This window comes from Apium graveolens, chromosome 2 (genome assembly GCF_009905375.1).
Source record: "Apium graveolens cultivar Ventura chromosome 2, ASM990537v1, whole genome shotgun sequence".
Lineage (NCBI taxonomy): Eukaryota > Viridiplantae > Streptophyta > Magnoliopsida > Apiales > Apiaceae > Apium > Apium graveolens.
Genome location: NC_133648.1, coordinates 74,474,679 through 74,498,713, shown reverse-complemented (window position 1 = coordinate 74,498,713; position 24,035 = coordinate 74,474,679). Strand labels below are relative to the sequence as shown.

The following is a 24,035-nucleotide window of genomic DNA, read 5'->3' as shown; positions in this document are numbered from 1 at the left end:
GTAATGAGTTGGGACACTTTGCCACAGAATGCAGAAAGCCAAAACCGGCAAGGAAGAACTCTTATGATTCTAATCAGAAGAGTAAATCTGAAAGGGCGTACCTGGCAAAGGGAAGAAGTTGGGATGATACTGACAGTGAAGATGAAGAAGTTGGGAATCTTGCTCTCATGGCTAGTGATGCAAGCACCTCATCGTCAAGAAAAGAGGTAAAACTTTCTGATGCTGAAATGGTTCATCATCTAAGAGGTAACTTAGATTGTGCTCGTCGTGATAATGAATTGTTAAATCAACAAATCAAAGACCTTGAGAAAGAGGTCAATGAATTAAGACTTGTGCACATTAATCAAGATAAACTTAAAGACCAAGTATCTTTTCTAGAGAATAGAGTTGACTGTTATAGACAACTCGAAACTATTCTCAAAGACAAGATCACCGGTCTTGAGGCTAAGGTTAAAGCTTACTTTAATTCTTGTTCGAAGTCCAAAGAGTTTTACAATAAGCAAGCTGTTAATCAAACACATGGAATAGGTTATGATTACAATGCTGCTATTGGAAAATTAGGCATAAACTCCCCTCCTCATGTATGTGCTAAAGGCAGGGAAGTACCACATGTGCTTAAGGGTGTTGATGAACCCCTCTATAAGGAATCAATTGCTGAACCATTTGATGAGACTTCTTTTATTATTCAAGAAGAAATTCGTGCTGAAGATAATGCTAATGGGAAAACTGTCTCCAAGTCAAGTGTGTCAAAAGTTCCAGTCAAGGTTGTGAAAGCAACTGAGACTAACTCAGACACACATGAGTTGGATAGCACAAATGCCATGTCTACCATGCATAAGTTGCCTATTGTTAATCCTTCTCATAAAGCATGTGGTGTTCCTGATTGTATGTCTTGTGCTTTTAATCTGTTGTTTGCTTATTTTAATGGTAAGCATGCTTCTAATGATAAGACTACTCCTCGTCAGCATGTGAATAATAGAAAGCATGATAGGTCTAAGACTGCTAGTCCTCCTAAAGTTAGAAAGGAGACATTTGTGCCTAAGCCTAAACATAAATCTGATAAGGCTGTTTTAAAGGTCAAATGTTCAGTCATTGAGAATGTTGAGAATAGTGAAATTAAGAATGTTGTTTTGCCTGATAAAGGCCAATTTTACAAGTATGCCGGACCCAGCCAAGCTTGGGTTCCGAAGAAGTTCTAATCCATTTGTATTGCAGGGCATTAAACAGGTACAACCGGTAGTGTGGATTCTTGACAGTGGATCGTCAAGACATATGACCGGAGATAGAGCCCTGCTATCAAATGTGGTTGAGAAAGCTGGCCCAGTGGTTACCTTTGGAGATAACAGCAAAGGTTTAACGGAGGGATATGGCTGTTTGCAAGCTGGAAATGTTATCATTGAAAATGTATATCTTGTGCAAGGACTTGAACACAATCTGCTTAGCATTAGTCAGTTCTGTGACAACGGCTACAATGTTTTATTCGACAAGCTGAAGTGTCAGATTCTGCACAAGAAAAGTGAAAAACCCTCTTTAATGGGAATACGGAAAGGAAATCTGTTCGTAGCTGACATGAACTCTGGAAGCAATCTTGAAGTCAATTGTTTCTATGCAAAAGCATCGTCAAATGAGAGTTGGCTATGGCACAAGAGACTTTCCCATCTCAATTTCAAGACAATGAATTCTCTTGTCAAAAGAGAACTGGTAAGAGGTCTGCCTCAGCTGGAATTCTCTCCAGAAGGACTATGTGAGGCTTGCCAGAAAGGAAAGTCAAAGAAAGCAAGTCACAAAGGCACTGACACATCTTCCATAACTGGTATTCTGCAATTATTGCACATGGATTTATTTGGACCAGTTAATATCCTTTCTATGTCAAAGAAGTGTTACTGTCTTGTGATAGTTGATGACTATTCCAAGTATACGTGGGTTTTATTTCTTCACTCTAAGGATGAAACACCACAAGTTGTGATTGATCATATCAAGATGATTGAGTTAGATTCTAACGTCCCTGTTAGAGCAATAAGGTCAGATAATGGAACAGAATTCAAGAATGCACTTCTAAATGGATTCTGTACAGACAAAGGGATTACCAGACAATTTTCAGCTCCTAGAACCCCTCAGCAAAATGGAGTGGTAGAAAGGAAGAATCGTACATTGATTGAAGCTTCTAGAACGATGTTAAATGAATCAGGTCTTCCAATGTACTTTTGGGCTGAAGCTGTCAATACTGCATGTTATACTCAGAATCGAACTCTAATCAACAAAGACTTCATGAAAACTCCTTATGAGATTTTGAATGAACAGAAACCTTCTATCAAATACTTTCATGTATTTGGTGCCAGATGCTTCGTGCTCAAGGATGGAGATGATCGTCGTGGTAAGTTCGAGGCAAAGGCATATGAGGGTATTTTTGTTGGATATGGAAGAAGATCATATAGAGTGTATATCATTGATCAACACAAAGTAACTGAAAGTGTCAATGTTACTTTTGATGACACTAAACTCCCTAGTATCCAAACTGAAGATCCTTCTGAGAAACTGAAGTTTGATGATATGTCAGATTCAGAGTCAGAACATGGTCAAGAACCTGAGGTTGTTGCTGTTGAAGAACCTGTTAATCCTGATAATACTCAAGGTAATAGTGATGGAAACTCTGGAAACAATGGAGATACCACTGCTACTGACGGAGAATCTTCAAGTCAACATGGCAACAACTCAGGGGGAGATGCTGAAGGATCATCTAGTAGGACACAACATCACAATGAATTTCAAGGCGAATCATCAAGATCAAATCTTCCAAGACAGACAGTCTGGAATAAAGCTCACCCTTTTGAGTTGATTATTGGTGATCCAGATGTTGGAGTCAGAACTAGACGTGCTACTCAAAATGAGTGTCTGTTCTCAGGATTTCTTTCTGAGATAGAACCTAAGAAAATTGAAGAAGCACTAACTGATCCAGATTGGGTGATTGCTATGCAAGATGAACTCAATCAGTTTGAAAGTCAACAAGTCTGGAAACTGGTACCTAGGCCTGTACACAAGAAAGCTGTTGGTACAAGGTGGGTATTCAGGAATAAACTAGATGAAGATGGTGTGGTTACAAGAAACAAGGCAAGACTGGTAGCTAAAGGGTATTCTCAAGCTGAAGGTATTGATTATGATGAAACCTATGCTCCAGTGGCTAGACTTGAGGCCATAAGGATATTTCTGGCATTCGCAGCATTTTCAAACTTTAAAGTTTATCAAATGGATGTCAAGAGCGCCTTTCTGAATGGAAAGTTGGATGAAGAGGTATATGTAGAGCAACCTCCTGGTTTTGAAGATCCAGATCATATGGATTTTGTCTTCTTTCTTTTCAAGGCTATCTATGGGCTAAAACAGTCACCAAGAAAATGGTATGACACTCTCTCTGAATTTCTTATTGAAAATAGCTTTATTAGAGGTGTCATAGACAAAACTCTCTTTTCTAAGAAACATAAGAATGATACTATATTAGTCCAAGTCTATGTGGATGATATAATATTTGGGTCTACTAATGATAATCTCTGTAAGAGATTTGCTAAGTTAATGCACAGCAAGTTTGAAATGAGCATGATGGGAGAGCTGAAGTTCTTTCTTGGATTACAAGTAAATCAAAGGTTAGATGGAACATTTATTTGTCAATCCAAGTATCTCAAGGAACTCCTCAAAAAGTACAATCTAGAGGATTCTGCATCAGCAAGAACTCCATCAACTACAGCTGTCAAGCTTGGACCATGTGAAAACTCCATTAAGGTAGATGTCACAAGCTACAGAGGTATGATTGGCTCGTTACTCTATCTTACTGCAAGTAGACCAGATATTATGTATGCTACATGCCTATGTGCAAGATTCCAAGCGGATCCTAGAGATATTCATCTCGTTGCTGTTAAACGAATCTTAAGATATCTTAAGGGAACACCAAATCTAGGTATTTGGTACCCTAAAGAATCTGGTTTTAACCTTGTTGGATATACAGATTCAGATTACGCAGGAAGTGTTGTTGATAGGAAAAGCACCTCAGGAAGTTGTCAATTCCTAGGAAGCAGGCTAGTCTCATGGTACAGCAAGAAACAGCAAACAGTTTCCAACTCAACGGCCGAGGCTGAATATATTGCTGCTGGAAGCTGCTGTGCTCAGATCTTGTGGATTAGGAATCAACTACGAGACTATGGCTCTGTATTGAACAAGATTCCTATTTTATGTGACAATACAAGTGCAATAGCCATCACCAACAACCCTGTGCAGCACTCGAGGACAAAGCACATTGACATCAGGTATCATTTTATTAGAGAGCACGTCATGAATGGTACTGTTGAACTATTTTTTGTTCCAACAGAAGAACAAATAGCAGATATTTTCACTAAACCACTTGACGAATCCACATTTACCAGATTAGTTGGTAAATTGGGCATGTTAAATAGTTTTAGTGATTAACTTAATTAATATCTGGAATCTGTTCTTGAATGAATTTACAAATAAATTTTTTCATAAATGAAAAATTCATTTGCAAATTTATTTTATCATTTTATCATATTTCTTGCTTATTTCTATGTAATATATATTATCTTATCTATGGTTATTTACTCTACTTGTTAATTGAAAATATCTCAGAATATTTTATTTCCTCTAAAAATATTTTTCTATGAATTTTATTTGCTAAAATTCAACAGAAATCTATTTTTTATAAAAATAATTAATTCTGATATATTATCTTTGTTTCTGTAAAAATTATAAGTTTTACTATTTCAGTTTTACTATTTCAGTTTTACTATTTTTGAAATGAAGGTTCAGTACTTAATTAGATGTCTGTACATATTCATTTTATTTTAATACTGCAAAGACTATCGGCAAGACCATTAAAATTGTCTTGCTGAAAATCATTTCAGTATTCATGTAAATATAAATATGTTAATAGTTATTTTATATTAATACTAGAAAGACTATCGGCAAGACAATTGAAATTGTCTTGCTGAAAATCATTTTAGTATATAATGATTGCTTATTTTAAAATATCAGATTAATTTTATAACTGGCAAGACAATCGGTAGGACTATTGATTGTCATGCCAGTAATAAAATTAATATCAGAATTATTTTGTACTGGTATGACAATCGGTATGACTATCAGATTGTCATACCAGTTATATTTTTAATACTCTTTTTATTTGTTTTATTTTCCTTCTTTTTGCCTGGTATGACAATCGGTATGACAATCCCGGATTGTCATACCAGCTGTTATATAAGGCTTGTACTGCTTTGTTTTCAACCATTTTAATCACAGCAGTTCATTTTCGAAAAATTCTAACAGTTTTTTTACTCTCTTCTCTCTCCTCGAACAAGATCAAAACCAAACCAAAAATCTGATTCATTTTCTTGCTCGAGTTTTAACTCAGCACACTTAATCATCACTTTGTGATATATACATACAAGTATATACATAAAGAAGTGCTGCTGAAATTTTCTTACTTGTGTCTTTTGGTGTATCAAAATTGTGCTTGTGAGTTAAGAATTTTAACGAGATACATTTCGGTCTAAATTTTTCGATTATAATTAATTTAATTCGAATTATTAAATTAATTTAATTAATTCGAATTTTCTTAATATTATTCTTAAAATTCTGAAAAGCTTGTGTCTTATTATTTTTCTTTTAAAAAAATAAATGGCTCTCAATTTCCAAATTGTCGCGCATAATCAAGTTGGGTATTTTAATCCGGAAAAATGTGATGTTGAAAAATTTAAGCCGTGGATTAGATTTTTAAATGATCATTCGATTGTTAGCTCTGCTATTAAATCAAATGTGATTTTAAACGTCGATCTTCTTAGACTGATTTGCACAACTTCTACTGTGGCCGATGATTCAAAATCTTTTTCATTCACCATCGCAAACACACAGTATGTAGTTGATGAAACAGTCGTCAATCGTGCTTTAAATTTTCCACTAGACAATTTCTGTAATTTACCCTCTGAAAATGATATCACAAATTTTTTCAATGCCATTCACTATCAGGGGGTGATCAATTTAACCAAACTTTCTAAATCGAATTTGGTGTCTGAATGGGATATATTCTTCGATACACTTTCCAAAGTGTTTGCCAACTGCACAAAATCTAATTTTCATAACATTACTTCCACCCTGCAGTATATTGGTCTTGCGGTTGTTTTCAATCAAAGGATCAATTTTGGCAAACTACTTTTTCCCATTCTCCTGAGACGTCTAACTTCTGCTTTACGTGATCATTCTACAAATCGTAGGGTATCATGTTACTATGCTCGTTTTCTTATGCTCATAGCAGATCATCTACTCACCCCTGAACACAAATCACTTTTTGCTAACTCTGCTGTAACTGAACCCCCACCAGTTAGCAAAAAGATTTACACTCGCCAAGACACAACCTTCAAATTTATGCAAGTACCAGTACTTGTATCTGCTTTCATGGCCAATTATATTCCATTACCTATTTTTAATCTACCCGGCCATGAACAGCAACCTCAACCTCCAATGGTACAAGCCACCCAGACTCTTCCATTACAGGTAGTAATTCCTCTCTCTCACTCTCTTCCTACTTCTGTTAACAGACCCTCAGTGGTTGATAGGGCTGACCATGAAGTTGTAGAACCACAGCTTCAATCCCAGGTCATAGAGCCAAACACAGAGTCTCATTCTATCTCACCCTCTCCCCCACTGTCAAAAATGTTACCCAGAAGATTATTAGGAAGTAGTAAATTGTTAAATATGAGTGAACCCTCAGCTCTGCCTCCTCCTAAGAAAAGAAAAACCTATTCTGAGGCATCTGAAAGCCCATCCTTGTCCTCCCAACAGGACATGGACTTTGAAATGGCCAATGAACAGTTTCTAGAGGCATTCTCTCAACAGGATGCATCTATTGAAATTCGCCATCGGGCCATGGCATCCTGTACTGAGTCAAGCACAATTCCATTACTCACAATGGAACCATACACTTCCCCAGATAATACTCAGGACACCCAGCGAGGAGTGCACGTCGAGTCGGTTACAGTGCCTGCCATAGTTACGGCAGAAGAGCATTCACATGCTTCAGAGGGAAAATCTGACTCTCCGCCATCTTTAATAGAGTCATTTTCTCCCCTCCCAGATCCAACAACTCTGGCTCCCTTATGGGATTCTCCACTCGCAGATTTATCTGGAGAAAGTGGAGGGCAACTCGGTCAATCTATCCCTGAAGCAATTCAGACATCTATTCCAAAAGATTTGATAGCATTGACTGAGGATCGGGACTCGCGAATTCCCATTGCACCACCACTGACCTCTCTTGAAGAGGCTAGGGTGATTTTTAATGCAGGTACCCAAGGACAGCAATTGGAAGACTCCTCACGAGCAATCATATTGAGAGAAACACATGCACGTGAGATGAGTGAACCAAATATGAGTGAACTTCAGGTGAGAGCACACACAAACACTGATACTGTCAACCTGTTAGCTCAGATTGCTGCCCTGAAAGAAGAACTTGCTAAAAGTCAAGCTGAAGCTCAAGCATTCAAAGAACAAGTGGTTGAACGGTCTTCTTCTTCCACCTCTGTCGACAATCAGCTTGCAATCATAAGGAATGACATCTCAGATTTAAAGACTGCTGTAATACCAAAGCTCAATTCTATTCAGGACACTCCAAACTTATCAGCTGATGACATATCCAACTTCTGCTCCCTACATACAAGGATGACTTCTCTTGAAGACCTCGTTGAGATGAATCATTCACTAGACAACTCAAGATTTCTAAAGATAGAGACGGGCATGGAACATCTGAATGAAGGCATGAAGCACTTATATTACATAATCAAGAATTCTCATTGCCCTAATGAAGAACAAAGAGCTTATTTTGAAGGACCGTCTGGTGGAGGATCAGGCTCTGGAAGTGGTGGAGGTTTCAAAGGAAAGTCTGTAGAGGATCCCTCAACTAAGGGGGAGAAGAAAGGAGGGAGTAGTTCCAAAGGGAAAGAAAAAGATACTTCTGCTGGAGATAAAGGAAAGGCTGATGATGCCTACTACAGTGGAGAACAGGATGACTTCGATATTTTTGACATCCCCACTGAACCAGTTCAGGAAGATAAAGATGGGTTATTTGAAGCTGAAGAAGAAAGTGATTTTGAAGATTGGGAAGAAGAAGATACAGTGGATCCTAGGTTTGAGAAAGAATTTCAGAAAGAACAGTCAGAAATGCAAAGAAAAGAAGCTGAACTCAAGAAGGTCTCACAGATCATTGATAGGAGAAAAGACATACAAAGGACAGAAACTCTTCAGAAGCAACGTCTTCATGACATTAAAGCTCAAGAAAGGAGAAGAGATGTCAGACTGAAGATGGGTGTAAAGTGGGATGAAGCTAGGAGAGTACTCGATATGCCTCAGCTATGCACTAACAATGATAGGCAGTTCTTACATCTTCTTGACAAGCTGGAAATATCAAATCCTAACAATGACATGTACATGAATGCTATCAAGACTGAAGTCTCAAGGATCACAGCTGCTTTTGATAGATCCCTAAATGAGATGAGCATTTTTGTATATTGTCAGAGTGAAGGATCATTCAAGGTGTCACTTCATCTATTCGAGAATCGTTCGTTGTCAGAGATTTGGGTTCTTTTAAATAAAGTGAAAAGAAGCTCTGAGTTGAATGAAGTTCTTCGGGAAAGGCTTAAAGAGTTTGCCAGCAGGGCTAGTCCTCAAGTGGTCAACAATCCTCATCAAGTGAGATTCTTTAAGTCTGATTGTCTTCAAATCTGTCAGCTGGATGTACAATCTCTTAAAGACTACTCAGCTAAGCATCTGGTCTGGATGGAACATCATTTGAGAACTGCTGGATATTCATCCATGTTGAAGACTCAAGCTGCTGACTTGATTCAAGCTTATTGTGAGAAGAATGTTAAAAGGTACAATCAACTCAAGAATAAGTTGAAGACAGTTGGAGTTCAACCAGTCAGACCTGCAAGCTTCACTTCAGAAAAGGATCGTGTTTTTGACAAGGAATTGCTTCAAGATTTAGAAGAAGGTGAAGTCAGAAGAGAAGACAACTAAAGTCAATTAGCTCAAAACTCAATGTAATATGATTAGAGCGTTATGAATCAAGATAGTCTAATGTAGTTATATGTTCAGGCTAGAGGAACATCTATCTTGTATTCACTTGTAAATTTCATTTGGAATCTGGAAAATGTTAAATATAATCCAGAACTTTTCTGCTATTTACGTTGCATTACTGTTTATATCTTTTTCTTATTTGTTAGTTGAGTTATCCTCTAGGTATTTGTTGTTATTGTCTAACAAGCAAATAGGGGGAGATTGAAAGGCATATGTTAAGCCTATTCGTTTATTCAAGGATTTAACTCAACTCAAATAAGAATGTAACAAGTAAATAGTGGATCAATCGTCAGAGAGATCTCACAAAGTAACATCTGTCAAAGGATAAAGAAACATTGTTCATCTGCAGACTTGAAGATTCACTGGAAGAAGTTCAAGAATTTGATCATGCCTCAGTGATATAAATCAAGATCGTGGATTTAATCAAGTGACAGAGATCTCGTCAAGGTATCAATTTATTACAAGGATTCAATCAGAATATTAAAGTCAAGACATGAAGAAACGTCACAAAAGTTAGTCACTCATGAACCAGACAGTACATCGAGTGTCAGCATTGAAGTGGCGGAATTGATTCACAAGTCTCAGTGACTTTCAGAAGATTGTCAGAAGAATGGTTGCTGCTCAGCGTTAGTATTAATTCTCCATTAATTAATTAAATCATATAATTTAATTAAGAAAATAAATTATATCTGCAAGGATTAATTTATTGATTAATTGAATTAAATTGATTAATTAATTTAGAATTAATATCAAGGATTTTCAGAATATTAATTGATTAAAATCTGTGATAATTCTAAAAAGACAACTGATTGTACTAGTATGACAATCGGTATGACAATTGATAGTCATACCGAATGTCTTGCTAAGTCAGTTAATTGAATTGATAGAATTTTCAATTAGAATAAAATCAATTAAGTATTCAGAAAAACAATTTCATTTGAACTAATATGACAATCGGTATGACAATCAATAGTCATACCGAAAGTCTTGCTAGTTCATTTTAATTGTCTTCCTAGCTCTAATGAGATTGTCTCACCGAAAGTCATTCAAGCTTAAAAAGATTGTCACTGCAGTTCAACAACTTCGACTGTTTTGATAAATAGAAGCAGAAGACATCATCTCAAAATAACACAGCAAAAACAGAGCAGCCAAAAACACAGAACAAGAAAACACAGCAAAAACAGAGCAGCCAAAAACACAGAACAAGAAAACACAGCAAAAACAGAGCAGCCAAAAACACAGAACAAGAAAACACAGCAAAAACAGAGCAGCCAAAAACACAGAACAAGAAAACACAGCAGAAAAATAAGAGAAAATATTTCATCCTTAATCTGCTTATTCAAGATCAAATATTCTAGCTTGTTAATGTTAAATCCAAACCACTAGAATTACTTATCTTGTTCTTGTATATCAATCTAGCGGATTAAAATCCCTAGAACTTAATCTCAAATCGCTTTTAGCATTTGATCTTTTAATTACAAAAATAGAAAAAGTTCATGTCGAATTTATTCTAAATTTGTAATAATTGATTTGAGATTAAACCCTTGTAATCGATACCGTAGTTGTAACACCTTTCAAGTTTAATAAAAGTTTTATTTAACTTGAATTTTGTTTCACAATTTTATTCCGCATTTTATTCGACGAAACGGTATTGTTTGCATTCAACCCCCCCTTCTACAAACAAATTGGGACCTAACAGTTCCCTTATGAAATGGTACCTAATGCTGATGTGCTTTGTCATTGAGTGTTGAACTGGATTACCTGTCATAGCAATAGCACTTTGATTATCACAGTAAATAGGTATTTTAGAAAATTCTAACCCATAATCCAGTAACTGATTCTTCATCCAAAGAATCTGTGCACAACAACTTCCTGCAGCAATATATTCTGCTTCTGCAGTTGATGTGGAAATTGACTTATGTTTCTTGCTAAACCAAGAAACCAATCTGCCTCCAAGAAATTGGCAGCTTCCACTAGTGCTTTTCCTGTCTATTTTGCATCCTGCAAAATCTGCATCATGAGTAACTTATTAGCTTAAAATCTGATTCTCTAGGATACCACAATCCTAGATCAGTTGTACCCTTGAGGTACTTGAGAATTCTTTTCACAGCTATTAAGTGAGGTTCTCTTGGATCATCCTGAAATCTTGCACAAAGACAGGTAGCATACATGATATCAGGTCTACTTGCAGTTAAATAGAGTAAAGAGCTAATCATACCTCTGTAGTTAGTAATATCTACTAATTTACCAGTATCCTTATCTAACTGGGTTGTAGTGACCATGGGAGTGGATGCAGTTGAACAATCTTGCATTCCAAATTTCTTCAGTAAATTTCTGGTGTACTTGGATTGACAGATAAAAGTGCCTTCTTCATTTTGCTTGACTTGAAGGCCCAGAAAATAGCTGAGTTCTCCCATCATACTCATTTAATATCTTGATTGCATTAGCTTTGCAAACCTCTCACAGAGTTTGGCATTTGTAGAACCAAATATGATATCATCAACATATATCTGTACCAAAAGTAAGTCATTTCCATGGTTGAGGTAGAATAAAGTCTTGCCAATTATGCCTCTGTGAAATCCACTTTCCAGAAGGAATTGAGCTAAAGTCTCATACCATGCTCTTGGAGCTTGCTTAAGGCCATAAAGTGCTTTGTCAAGCCTGTAGACATGATTTGGAAATTTAGGATCTACAAAGCCTGTAGGTTGTTCAAAATATACTTCTTCTTCCAATTCTCCATTAAGAAAAGCACTTTTCACATCCATTTGAAAGACTTTAAATTTTTTGTGAGCAGCATAAGCCAAAAAGATTCTTATGGCTTCCAATCTAGCAACTGGTGCAAATATTCCATCATAATCAATACCCTCCTATTGAGAGTAGCCTTTAGCAACCGGCCTTGCTTTATTCCTTGTAATTATACCATCAATGTCAGTTTTATTTCTGAACACCCATTTTGTGCCAACAATGGATCCGTTCCTTGGTCTTGGCACTAGGGTCCAAACTTTATTTCTTTCAAATTCATTTAACTCTTCCTGCATTGCTTGCACCCGATCAGCATCTTGAAGAGCTTCTTCGACTTTCTTTGGTTTAGTCTGAGATAGAAAAGAATGATAGAGACATTCATTTGATGTTGCAGTTCTAATCTGATACCTGCTTCAGAATCTCCAATTATTAAGTCAGGTGTATGTGATTTGGTCCACTTCCTTGCAGATTGAAGTTGACTTCTAGAACTGGATCCTCCCCCATGATCCATGTTGTCTCCATCAGCATTTTCTGATGCTTCCCCTGTAGTTATGCTCTCTTAGAGTTCAGAATTTGACTTGGATCCTTCAGGATTTGAAGTATCAGAGTTTCCAGAATTATCAAAATTTGGCTCATCAGAACTAGATGAATCAGAACTTAAAGAGCCAGTGACAGGTTATGATGCTTCTTGAGAGTCTTGAGATGTGGTAGGATTTCCAGCTTGCTCCCACTGGACAGGTGCATTTTCCTTTGGAGTTATTACCACAGTTTTAATGACATCAGAACTTAACCCGTCAGAACTTACAAGATCAGATTTTAAGTCATCAGAATTTAAGTCTTCATTTTCAAATCTCAGCTGATCATGATCATTGAAATCTTCAAGTCCAGTAATCTTCTTATCATCAAAAGATACATTGATAGATTCCATGACAACCCTTTTTCTTAAATTTTAGACTCTGAAGGCTTTTGTGGAAAGTGGATATCCAACAAAAATTCCTTCATCAGCTTTTAGATCAAATTTTGACAGCTGTTCAGGATGAGTCTTAAGAACAAAACACTTGCAACCAAATACATGAAAGTATTTCAGATTTGGCTTCTTTTTCTTCACCATCTCATATGGTGTTTTTCCATGCTTGTTTATGAGTGTAGCATTCTATGTAAAACAAGCAGTCTGCACAGCTTCAGCCCAAAAGTAGATTGGCAGCTTTGCTTCATCAAGCATAGTTCGTGCAGCTTCAATGAGAGTCATGTTCTTTCTTTCTACAACTCCATTTAGATGTGGAGTTCAAGGTGCAGAAAATTCCTGTTTGATTCCATGCTCTTTGCCGAACTCTTCCATGATTGAATTCTTGAACTCAGTGCAATTATCACTTCTTATAATTTTAACAGAATCTTTGACCAACTTATCCAGCTGTCTGACATGATCAATTAGAGTAGATGCAGTTTCATTCTTCTTGTGCAAGAAGTACACCCAAGTGTACCTTGTGAACTCATCCACTATAACCATAGTATATTTCTTCTTTGCAATAGACATGACATTGACTGGACCAAATAGATCAACATGCAGTAGGTGATAAGGCTTAAGAATTAATGACTCAATTTTGCTCTTGAAAGAAGATTTTCTTTGTTTTGACTTTTGACATGAATCACAAAGGCCATCAGGAGCAAATACTGATTTTGGCAGTCCTCTCACAAGATCTTTCTTTACAAGCTCATTTATGTTGTTGAAATTTAAATGAGAGAGCCTTTTGTGCCAATTCCAGCTTTCTTCAATTGATGCTCTACTCAACAGACAAATTGCAGAACCATCAGTACTTGTTGAAAGTCTGGCTTCATAAATGTTACCATGCCTGTAACCTTTCAGAACCACTTTGCCTGTAAAATTGCTTACAACTTCACAGTGTTCTTCAAAGAAATCCACATGATAACCTTTGTCACAGATTTGACTCACACTTAGCATATTGTGTTTAAGTCCTGAGATAAGAGCTACTTTTTCAATGATGACATTCCCAAGATTAATATTTCCATATCCCAGAGTTTTTCCCATGTTGCCATCTCCATAAGAAACTCCTGGGCCAGCTTTCTCTACAAAGTCTGAGAGCAGGGCTTTATTTCCAGTCATATGTCCTGAATATCCACTATCCAGTACTAGGATATTTTTCCTGTTGCCCTGCAATCACAAAGACCACTAATGGTTAGTTTTAAGGACCCAGACTTGCTTGGATCCTTTGGCCTTTTTAAGTTTGTTAGCATTTGCAGCGGATTTAATATCAGAGTTTATGCTAACATGCTATTTATCAGAACTTATATCAGACTTTGCATCAGACTTTATACTAGAAGGAATTGAAGTAAATTTCTTCAAAAAAGGTTTTATTTGATAATAATCATAGTACAAACTATGATATTCCTTACAAGTATAAATTGAATGCCATAAACTACCACAATGAAAACAAGGATTTTGTGGCTTAAACCTAACAGACTGAATCTTAACTCCTGACTTAGGAGGTAAAGAGTTTATATTCTTATTTTTCCTGCAAAAAGAAGCAAGATGGTTAGAGTTTCCACAGTTATAACATTTCTTTCTAGGAGCATTAGGAACAGGCATATAATTATTGTTTTTATTCACACCTTTCTTTCCATTCCTATTTTTTCTAGCTGCCTTTACCTTGTTGACATTCCTTATTTCTTTCAGCTTATGCTTAAGCTGCTTCTTAGTCATTAAGCATATATTAACTTCATCTGGTTTATCCTGTTCTAATTTGTCAGAAGTTGACTTTTCCTTAACTTCTGTCACAGACTCTTTCATCTTTTCAGAATCAGACTTTACAGTTTTAGCTACAAACTTAACAGGATTTACCTTTGGCTTAGCAGTCTGTTTAACAATAATTGACTTAATTTGTTCAGTTCCTTTTTCACTTTTATCATCTCCATAACCTAAGCCCTCTTTCCAGTTTCCACTACTTAATAAGTTCTGAGTTGTTCTGCCAGAGTTAGTCCAAGTCCTGATAATCTCTCTTTCTTTTTCTAACTCAGTTTTTAGAGATTGATTCAATTTTAGCAATTCATCTCTAACATAAAAAGTATCATCTCTTTCTTTCTGAGTTTGATGGAACTTAACTAACTCTTTTTTCCAAATAGTCATTCCTTTTCTTATAAGCAAGATTTTCAGAAGTTAATCTTTCACATGTTAAAGTTTGATCTCTGTAACTAATAAACATGGTTTTAAGATATAATCTCAACTCAGTAATATCATCAGTATGAAAAGCATAAGTTGTTTGAGGTACCTTCAATTCAGCAGTTTCAGGGCTGACATCAGCATTTGCCATTAAAGCATAATTCACCTCATCTTCAGAATCTGAAGAGTCTATCCAGCTTTTCTCCTTTGGTATGGTCTTTGCTGGATGATCTGCAACTACAACAGAGAGCTTGGTTGGCTTATGTGGTCCTTCATTAATTCTGTCAAGGTATTCTGGATCTGTAGCTTCCAGAAACATAGCCATCTTCACTTTCCATATGGGATACTCAGAAGGTCTCAGTATGGGAACCCTAATAGTCTCATATCGACTGTGGGTTTGAGTCTTTTGAGTTTCTTCAGTTTTAGTGGGCTTGATTAGAGTTTGTTCTTCTTCAGACATGATTGTTTGGATCTTTACTTTATGTGTGTTCACTAGATAAGCTCTGATACCAATTGTTAGGTCACACAACACTGTAGAAGGGGGTTGAATACAGTGTTTAATACAATCAAATCAATTTCGAACACAAGTAACAGTAAACTGATATATTCAATATAATAAATTCTGTTACAATGGAACTGTTCTCTCTCAATGATGAACAAATATCACTAAGAGCTGCTAGGTTACAATGTATGATCTTCTCGATAAAGATAACACATATAGTGTAAACCTATGTCTGTGTTTATATAGTACACAGTTACAAGATAACTTCTAATTGATATGGAATATAATTCTGTCTCCTAAAATATATCAATCAGATATCTTATACAAGTCTTCTTATCTTCTAATTTTTTCCATGCATATTTTCTTTTGTTTTAGTCTCGATCTTCTATCATGTAAATCAGCTTCCTTCCTTAACTGTAAGTCCTCACGCACTTAAGTTCTGACATAACCTTAAGTTCTGATATGACCTTAAGTTCTGACTTCCAGTAAGTACTGATTCCAGTAAGTACTGATATTTCCTGTTTGTTAAGATCTGAAAACTAAACATGAAACATATTAGACATGACATCTCAAATATATTTAACAACTAGTATTTAGTATCATATTAATACTTTAATTTTTTTTAAAAATATTTTAGTGATATGACAACATTTTTAGAAAAAAAATAAAAGTATTTTGTTTGTTATTTTAATAGTCAACCGGTGTTTTGACCAGAATTTTTTATTTCAGCTCGGCTCGGCTCAGATCGTTTTAATTAGACCCGGCAATTTTGGACACGACACGACTTACACGACACGAAACAACACGAAAATTTAGTGTTTGTATTTTTAGTACACGACACGAAAGTACACGAACACGAAAGTACACGGTCGAGATTTAGTGTCGGTTTTGTGTTTAACCTTCGAGTACACGACACGACACGAAGTATACGATATAAATAAATATTATAATTACATTTTAATATTTTTTATAAATATATATGTAGAATTATAATAAATGTATGCATATTTATTTTTAATATATTATTTGATTTCATTATATTGTATAGAATTGAGATCTAAATATATATATTTCACATATTTTATAAATTTTTTACCTAAAAAACTTATATTTTAATTTATATTAATATTAAATTATATATATATTAATATTCAATTAACACGATATACACGAGACGAAACGACACGAACGAAAGTACACGAACACGAATATACACGAACGCTAAACATGTCGGTTTTGTGTTTGGTATTCAAGTACACGAAACACGAAAATACACGACACGAAAGTATACGACACGAACGAATTGTCGGTCTTGTTTTGATGGAGAACGATCGTGTCCGGCTAGTGTTCGACTCCGCTCGAGTTTGTTCGATAAAAACTCGTGTTCGGCTCGTTCGTTAACGAGTTCGAGCTCGAACACGATTTTTTGTTTATTAAAAAAGCTCAGCTCAACTCTGTTTGTAAAAAAAAATAATTAACGCTCAGCTTAATTCGATCAAAACTTGGCTCATCTCGGTTTGTGAACAGCTCAAAAACATCTAAGCCACTTTATACCGTATAATTTTGGCACCAAATAATTTTAGCCCACTCTTGACACTTCATTCTTGATGGTTCATTAGAGATGATCTAAGTTTTGTTAGTTTAAAAAAAATAGAAAGCACGCGTGATGTATGAGTGCTTTTGTGGTCCTTGTGGGTTGTCTGAGCATATAAATGGCAGATATCCATCTAAAAAAGTTAAAACAAAGGGACTACAAACGAAAAGACATGCATTTGATCAATTTAATACAAAATACATCTCTCAATTATTCACATATACATTTCCTTTTACACAGACGCATTCAGGAAAAAAATCAATTCCATGTAATGTAACATACTAATAGATTATATTCACTACGAAAAATGAATAGATTTAGAATCTATAGAACCATGACAATTCCACAAAATAAACAATCCTCTTTGTGTTGTTGCAATACTAATCTGTAGATGACTCCGAAGCAGTATCATCCATTGTTGAATTTGAGATGGTCTCCGATAAGCTTCCGCTCTCACTATCCGATGATACACATGGCCTTTCTTCGGTTGCTTGGTTCATAAACCAATACATTATGCTTGCGGTGAGCGTAAGGATCATCTTCTGATTCACCTGATAAGACATACCATAAGTAAAAATTAAATTTCATAGTAGCCTACTGTTGATTGTTCACTAGAAGTTCTCAGCAGAGCTAGTACCAAATATATCCTACTATTGAAAGTTAATTTTTGAAGTGAATAAAATTCTCAATTTGAACGATCATATAGAAAATAAATATAGTGGATTACTGGTAAAAAGTGAGAAATGTTACAACATTACCTCAATAATGTCTTCTGGAAGCAAAAATATAGAACATCCAAGCTTCCTTGCAATACTAATGATGTATGTTGCATTCATCTTCTTTTCCTCCTCTACAGGATCCCGAAAATTGAAACGAAATAAAGTTATGATCTTCCCAGCAAATAATTCGTAGAAAGAAAAGCATGGAAGATAAATGAACACCATGACGAGCATTTATGAATTCATTTGCAAAGTACTGAGATGAATTATCTGTTTGTAGTGATAGCTCCAATGAAGTTAGAAGTCAGTTTCTTCACAAGTGAATGTTGGTTGCAAAAGTTGTACTTATCATACATTTCTAATCATTGTAACTATCATTTACATGGCATGATTTAAAGAGTTGTTAGCCAACTTTGTGCATAGATAATATCAACAATAATTGTTAATTGAACTTGATTAGTAGCACACGGAAGCATACCTGTTTCTCCTTTTGTAACAAGACTCCAGTTAACTACTCTAGGCTGTACAGCACTAAGGAGCTCAAGGAAGAATATGCCATCTGACAGACTTTTGTCCTGCAACAATGAAATTATTCATTAAGCAATATATAACTATAAGCAACAAAAACTGAATCCATAGGTAAACTAAGAAAAGTAAGTCACCCAAGGGACATATATATGTAGTTTATTATTAGAATGCATCTACAATAGTTAAGGTGGTAAAGGAATCAGATTTAAACATTGCTTGCAAGTAAACATGTTTTTCGCTTTGGCTCGACACATATTAGCTGGTGAAATTTATACGATTCAGATGGGGTGTTCACTTTCAGATATGAAATCCACTGAACCAACATAACTACAGCCATATTAAGGGAAGGTAGGTCCGCAACCAGTGAGAGCTCACTCTGACCACAGGAGCATTCTTTGAGCAGAAGGCAAACAATCTAGGTCCTTTAGCTAACAGAAAGGCTAATAACTAGGTATGTAGAAAGTACTATGTAAGCAGTAGGTAATCAGTATCACTTGGCTAGACAACTAGACTATTGGCATAGTTGCCTTTTAATATATTAAAACCATAAGAAGTGGCTTAGATATATATACATATATATAATACCTTGAAATTCTTCATACAACTTTGGGTTCCTGAATTTCTCACTCTGGTATTAGCCCAATCTAAAATGTCCGCATCATTGATTTCCTTTCCATTTGAATGATATCTCAAGTTCTTCAGGAGTTGAAGCATGTTACATCGCATAAGCTGCCACATGTAAGCTGAAAAGGGTTGCATTGTCTTTACTCTAGGAAGCATACAACTAATATTTTTTTCTCAAAAACATATTAAAGTTAAGCAATAACAAACTTCATTTTCCAAAGGCATCAAGAAGAACAAGTGATAGAACATACCCAATATCAATTTCTTATTTCCCTGCACAATATCATTTCCAGCAATATTAACCAGTGAAAACTTCAACTGCTTTCCAATTTTCACTACTTGGTTACAATTTTCTACTTTTCTGAATGGCAACTTGATAGGGGGCTTTGTTGCCATCTTCCAATTAACTATCCCTGGTGACACCTTATCGAGGGTTTCTAGAAGTACCCACCTGCAAGATAGGATGCAAGATAGGAGAAGCCAAATTAATTCACAGACTAGAAAAACTTAGTAAATTACATGATCAGCATTCATATCAGTAAAAATTAACTTACGAAATGTTCAAAATACTGGACTTCCAAATTTCTGATATACATTTTATAAATGGTCTTTTAGTTTTTCAGAGGGTTATTAATTAATACACTATCACACATAATTGCAACCAGGTATCATAACAAATACAGAAAGCCTGAAGGTAAGGTGTATATGTGCTGATTCAAGGAAAATTGTACAGCATAATGCACTTAGGATCATACTCACCCATTTCTAAGGTCTTCAAAGACATTGTTGATATAGGTTGAATGCCCAAAACTATTTATCCAAAAGCGAAATGCACTCTCTTCTCTAGAGATTTGGGCATCATCTGGTGAAACCTCAAGAAATGATATTTGTTTTGTTTGAGTTGACAGTCCATTCCTATAACAAAAATCATCTGTTATACTCCTTCTAATGTTAGACGAATATCTTCATCAATATTATCAGAAATCATCACTGTAAGAATGCAACTTCATAGGCCGGTCATCACCTGTGCTGGAATATATGTGCCACAAATGCAAGGTTAAGATTAGGAGACCCTTCAACAATATCTTTTGCTGTTAAGTATCTCTTGCAACCCATCTTGTCAGCATGCTCAAGAACTAACTTCGCTCTTTGTAACGGATCTTTTGCATTCAACGCTGATGGATTACTGTGCTCAGGAGCAAGAACGTTTAGTAAGTGAGCATAGGCAACTCCATCCTGCAAAGGAGAGAAAACTATTTTCAAAGGTCGGTGATATCCAAACCATCAAATATCACAGCCTAACTAGAGCTATATACTTGTAGAAAACCATCATTATTACTGATAGCATATGTTATACTAAAAGTATACACTGAATACAGGTTTGCTATTATAAAAAAGACAGGTTTTGCCTAATTTCCTTTTCACATACCTTGAGCTATTGTGCAGCGGAACATTAGCACTTACCAAAAGGTTATAAATTATAACTATCCAAATAAGGTAATATACATTAACAATGGGATCATTTTACTCATTTATAATTTGCAACACAATACAAAAAAAGTCACCTTGACATCAGAAGAAAAGTTTGTCACTGTTTTCTGGTATGCTGCTTTTTTAAGCTGAAAATTCATCCACCTAAGCAAAATCTTTTCCGGTGCTAGGCTCATCAGCTCCTCCATATCCTGTGAATTTAAATTTAGTACATATTACTAGTACATGCTTCTTTAGGAACTAGTAAGTGAATCCTCTGATGTAGAATGAAGCTTTACCTTACTATCATCAACCAACTCCACCAATTGAGGTGTTTTCTTTAGATTGAGGTCCGCTAATAATTGTATCTGGACAAGAACAGGAATTAATCCAACTTAACAGACACAAATTACATAAGTTTCAGCAATCTAATCAGGCGGATAGATCCAATATCCAGAAGGATCTAGCTAAATATGTGAATTACCGCTTATAAATAGTATTAAAAAAAATTACAACTAGTAGCAGTGCCTTCTGCAAATACCTTGATAATTTGAGATATCACTCCTAGCACAAGATGCCTCTGGTAATAGAAAAAAGTAGAATTTTTAGAAGATGAGGACAAGTTTTATATAAAAGCTACTGCAACCATAATTCTATAAGAAATGATCATTAGCTGATGAACTTAACAAGAACAATAAGCATGTCAATAGAAGGACACCAAATAATTTGAATTGCCTCAGAGGCATCTTGACAGGAAAGGGGTTGGGTTAACTTTCACTCTCAACTTCTACAATTTTTTTGTCAAAGTCATAGTTGCTTAGTGTTACCATTACAATTCAGTCAATGGTACGAAAACTATAATGTGAATGAGCAAGAAAATAATTTAAGCTTCCAGAGGTGGTCCGCAGATAATTCCAATTGATTCAAGCTGATCGACCCAAAATGTTAGGAACATTAGATTGAAAATAAAAACCAAAATTAGAACTAAGAACGAGCACTCCTTAATAAAAAACCTAGTTAGAGGTCTAGACTGATAAATATACTCAAGTCAGTTGTTAAGAAGGAAAGGTAAGCCACACAAACAAGATATGTATTTCTTTTAGTTCATAGAGGGAAAACCTCACACACTACCATAAAAATGTGTAGCACACTGCCTATATTAAGAATTCATGATTTCCAATTATCAAGTCCAACACAAGTCACACAACCAATTCAGGAAACGTTATTTAACTAATTACTAAATTATCAGCTAAATCCTCAGGGTGTTTGGAGGAAGTTTGATTGGATCATACATTGTATCCAATACTACTCAATCCAACTTGTTGGCAGCAGTTAAGAATTGCAAACTGCACCTTTCTATAAAACATTGATTACATTGAAAAACGAACGAGTAATGATATGTGTAGTTATAGATATTAAATTGATAAATGTATTTAAGTCTATTGACAAAAATGAAAGGTGGCAACAAACTACATTCTGTACTTCTTTAGTTGAAAGCGGTAGAACCTAATACATTAACATAAAAACAAAGTGTGCAGCAAACTGCTTAAGACGTGAACACTACAAGTCATTTAGGCCCTGACCATCGGGTAAGCATATCAGATCTTGTTAACTCTAATCTACTTATTTTAATACGAGTAGACCCTAATTATCAATACTGATTTCTAATAAAATCCGTGTATCATGGCAGAAAGAGCAATGCAACAATGTTCCATAGTATCTAATTTCATGTCATGTTAGTTTAGTAGCAATATGGCATACCCTTCCTTCAATGAAGTCCTGAGTCCCAATGTTGACTAGAGTACAACCGATTGCCTTGGCCGAGTTGAGGCATAGAGTGTGATTTTCATTTCTTTCCCACGGATTGAGGATTCTTTTGGTATTTATTGCCCTTTCATCAATTGTGCCCGGGACAGCCACATTTATAAGCTTGCTGTATCCAAATAGAACGGTTCAAATTTCCCATTCAAATTAAAATCAATTTTAAACTTCTAGAATATGAATTGATGTGAGCATTGAGGTCTGAATATATAACAGATACTTATTTAATGTACAGTTATAATTATGATATATATTACGAAGCTCGCCAACTTATAACAATTTTAACTAATCGTTATCAAATTTTAGAAATGGGAAATTAGTTTCATATCGACACTGGCTAAACAAACACTCACCATATAAGAACTCCATCCTTTGCAAGCTCGAAAATATCATTAGTTGAAGGATCTAGTGGCAGATACTTCTTGAGGAAGTCATCTAGTCCAAGGTAGTGATTGATATGTGCAACATAAGACGATTTTTCAGATTCGCTAATTGTGTGAAGCAGGGTAGAAGTCGGAGATTTTAGGAACGCTGATGAATTTTTTGCTCCAACTCCTGTTTTTGTAGCTGCATGTGACTGAAGGTTTAAATAAACCTGTCATAACAAAATCATATAAGCACACTTCATCTACGATGTAGCATAACAAATTTAATAAATCGTACATATGCACATAGATCAAAGATCTGTAATACAAAATTAAAAGTAATTGCAAACATAAATGGAACAATTAAAGTTGATCATGCTTTGAATCAAATCATATTACTTGAATCGAATTCTGCATAAAATTCATATCAGAAATATATGTGTTAATGGATAGAAAATCGTATTACCCGAAGAAAGAGTTCGAAATCAACATTATCCTGCAAGCTCTTATAAGAATCCTGTAGAAACAAAGCTATGTCTTCCTCTGTCAAATTCTCTCCGATTTGTTTCATTCTCGACATCTTTGAAGGCATATCAGCAAGTGTGAGACCTCCACTTTCTCTCTTCAACGATGAGAACTTTATACATACAAAACACAAAATCACTTCAATTACTAGCGAGGTTCATCATACAACAGATCGATCACTCGATGCTTACTAATTCAATTAATCAACATAAATAAATAAATAATTATGTAAGTGTAATTTTGATGTAGATCACCGGTGATTTGCGTGTCTCTAAAGAGTGACTTGTTTCCGTATCATACAAATCACTACTTCTCGGTTCTCGTTTTAAAATCGATTCTTATTTGAGCACGAGCCTATATATATAAAAAAATAAAAATGAAATTAAACAAACTTACATAGGTTCTTAAACTCCGAAGCTCGACCTGAGTGAACTGATTCTGAAGCCACGGATCGGAAACAAGGACTCCAAAATAACCAGCCATATCGGTGTTTCTCTCTCTAGAAACTCTCTCTCTCTCTCTCTAGAAACGATTGAGAATGGCAAAACACAGTGTGTTGAGATTGAAGATGGAGGATAGAAAGTGAAGAGATTAACAATGGGGACGCACCAGAGCTGTCAAAGAGTAGCTTTTTTAGATACAGAATATAAGTATTATTATTACTTTGTAAATTCAAAATATGACCATTTTGTCCCCCTATCTTCCCTCCTAACTGCCACTTTTTTGAATTGAATGAAGATGAAGCCAACCGTTAATTTTTATGGACTTTTTTTAATGCCTTAGTCCTATTTAATTATTACAACGGGTGTATATTTTAAAAATTACACTATTTCTTAATTCAAGGGTG

The 24,035-nt window shown here is 35.4% G+C and overlaps 1 protein-coding gene across 1 annotated transcript; it reads right to left on the bottom strand.

Annotated features, from left to right (window-relative positions):
- Positions 1 to 17,293: 17,293 nt before the first annotated feature.
- LOC141707540 (fimbrin-2) lies at positions 17,294 to 23,826 on the bottom strand. Its single transcript, XM_074510745.1, has 14 exons — positions 23,585 to 23,826; positions 23,130 to 23,300; positions 22,652 to 22,893; positions 22,239 to 22,410; positions 21,019 to 21,057; positions 20,777 to 20,845; positions 20,573 to 20,689; positions 20,032 to 20,243; positions 19,767 to 19,922; positions 19,259 to 19,458; positions 18,969 to 19,126; positions 18,334 to 18,430; positions 17,895 to 17,986; positions 17,294 to 17,687 (listed from the first exon to the last, which is right to left on the bottom strand). Exons 1-14 carry the CDS (start codon positions 23,669 to 23,671, stop codon positions 17,517 to 17,519), a joined length of 1,983 nt encoding a protein of 660 aa, XP_074366846.1. The 5' UTR covers positions 23,672 to 23,826; the 3' UTR covers positions 17,294 to 17,516.
- Positions 23,827 to 24,035: the final 209 nt, after the last annotated feature.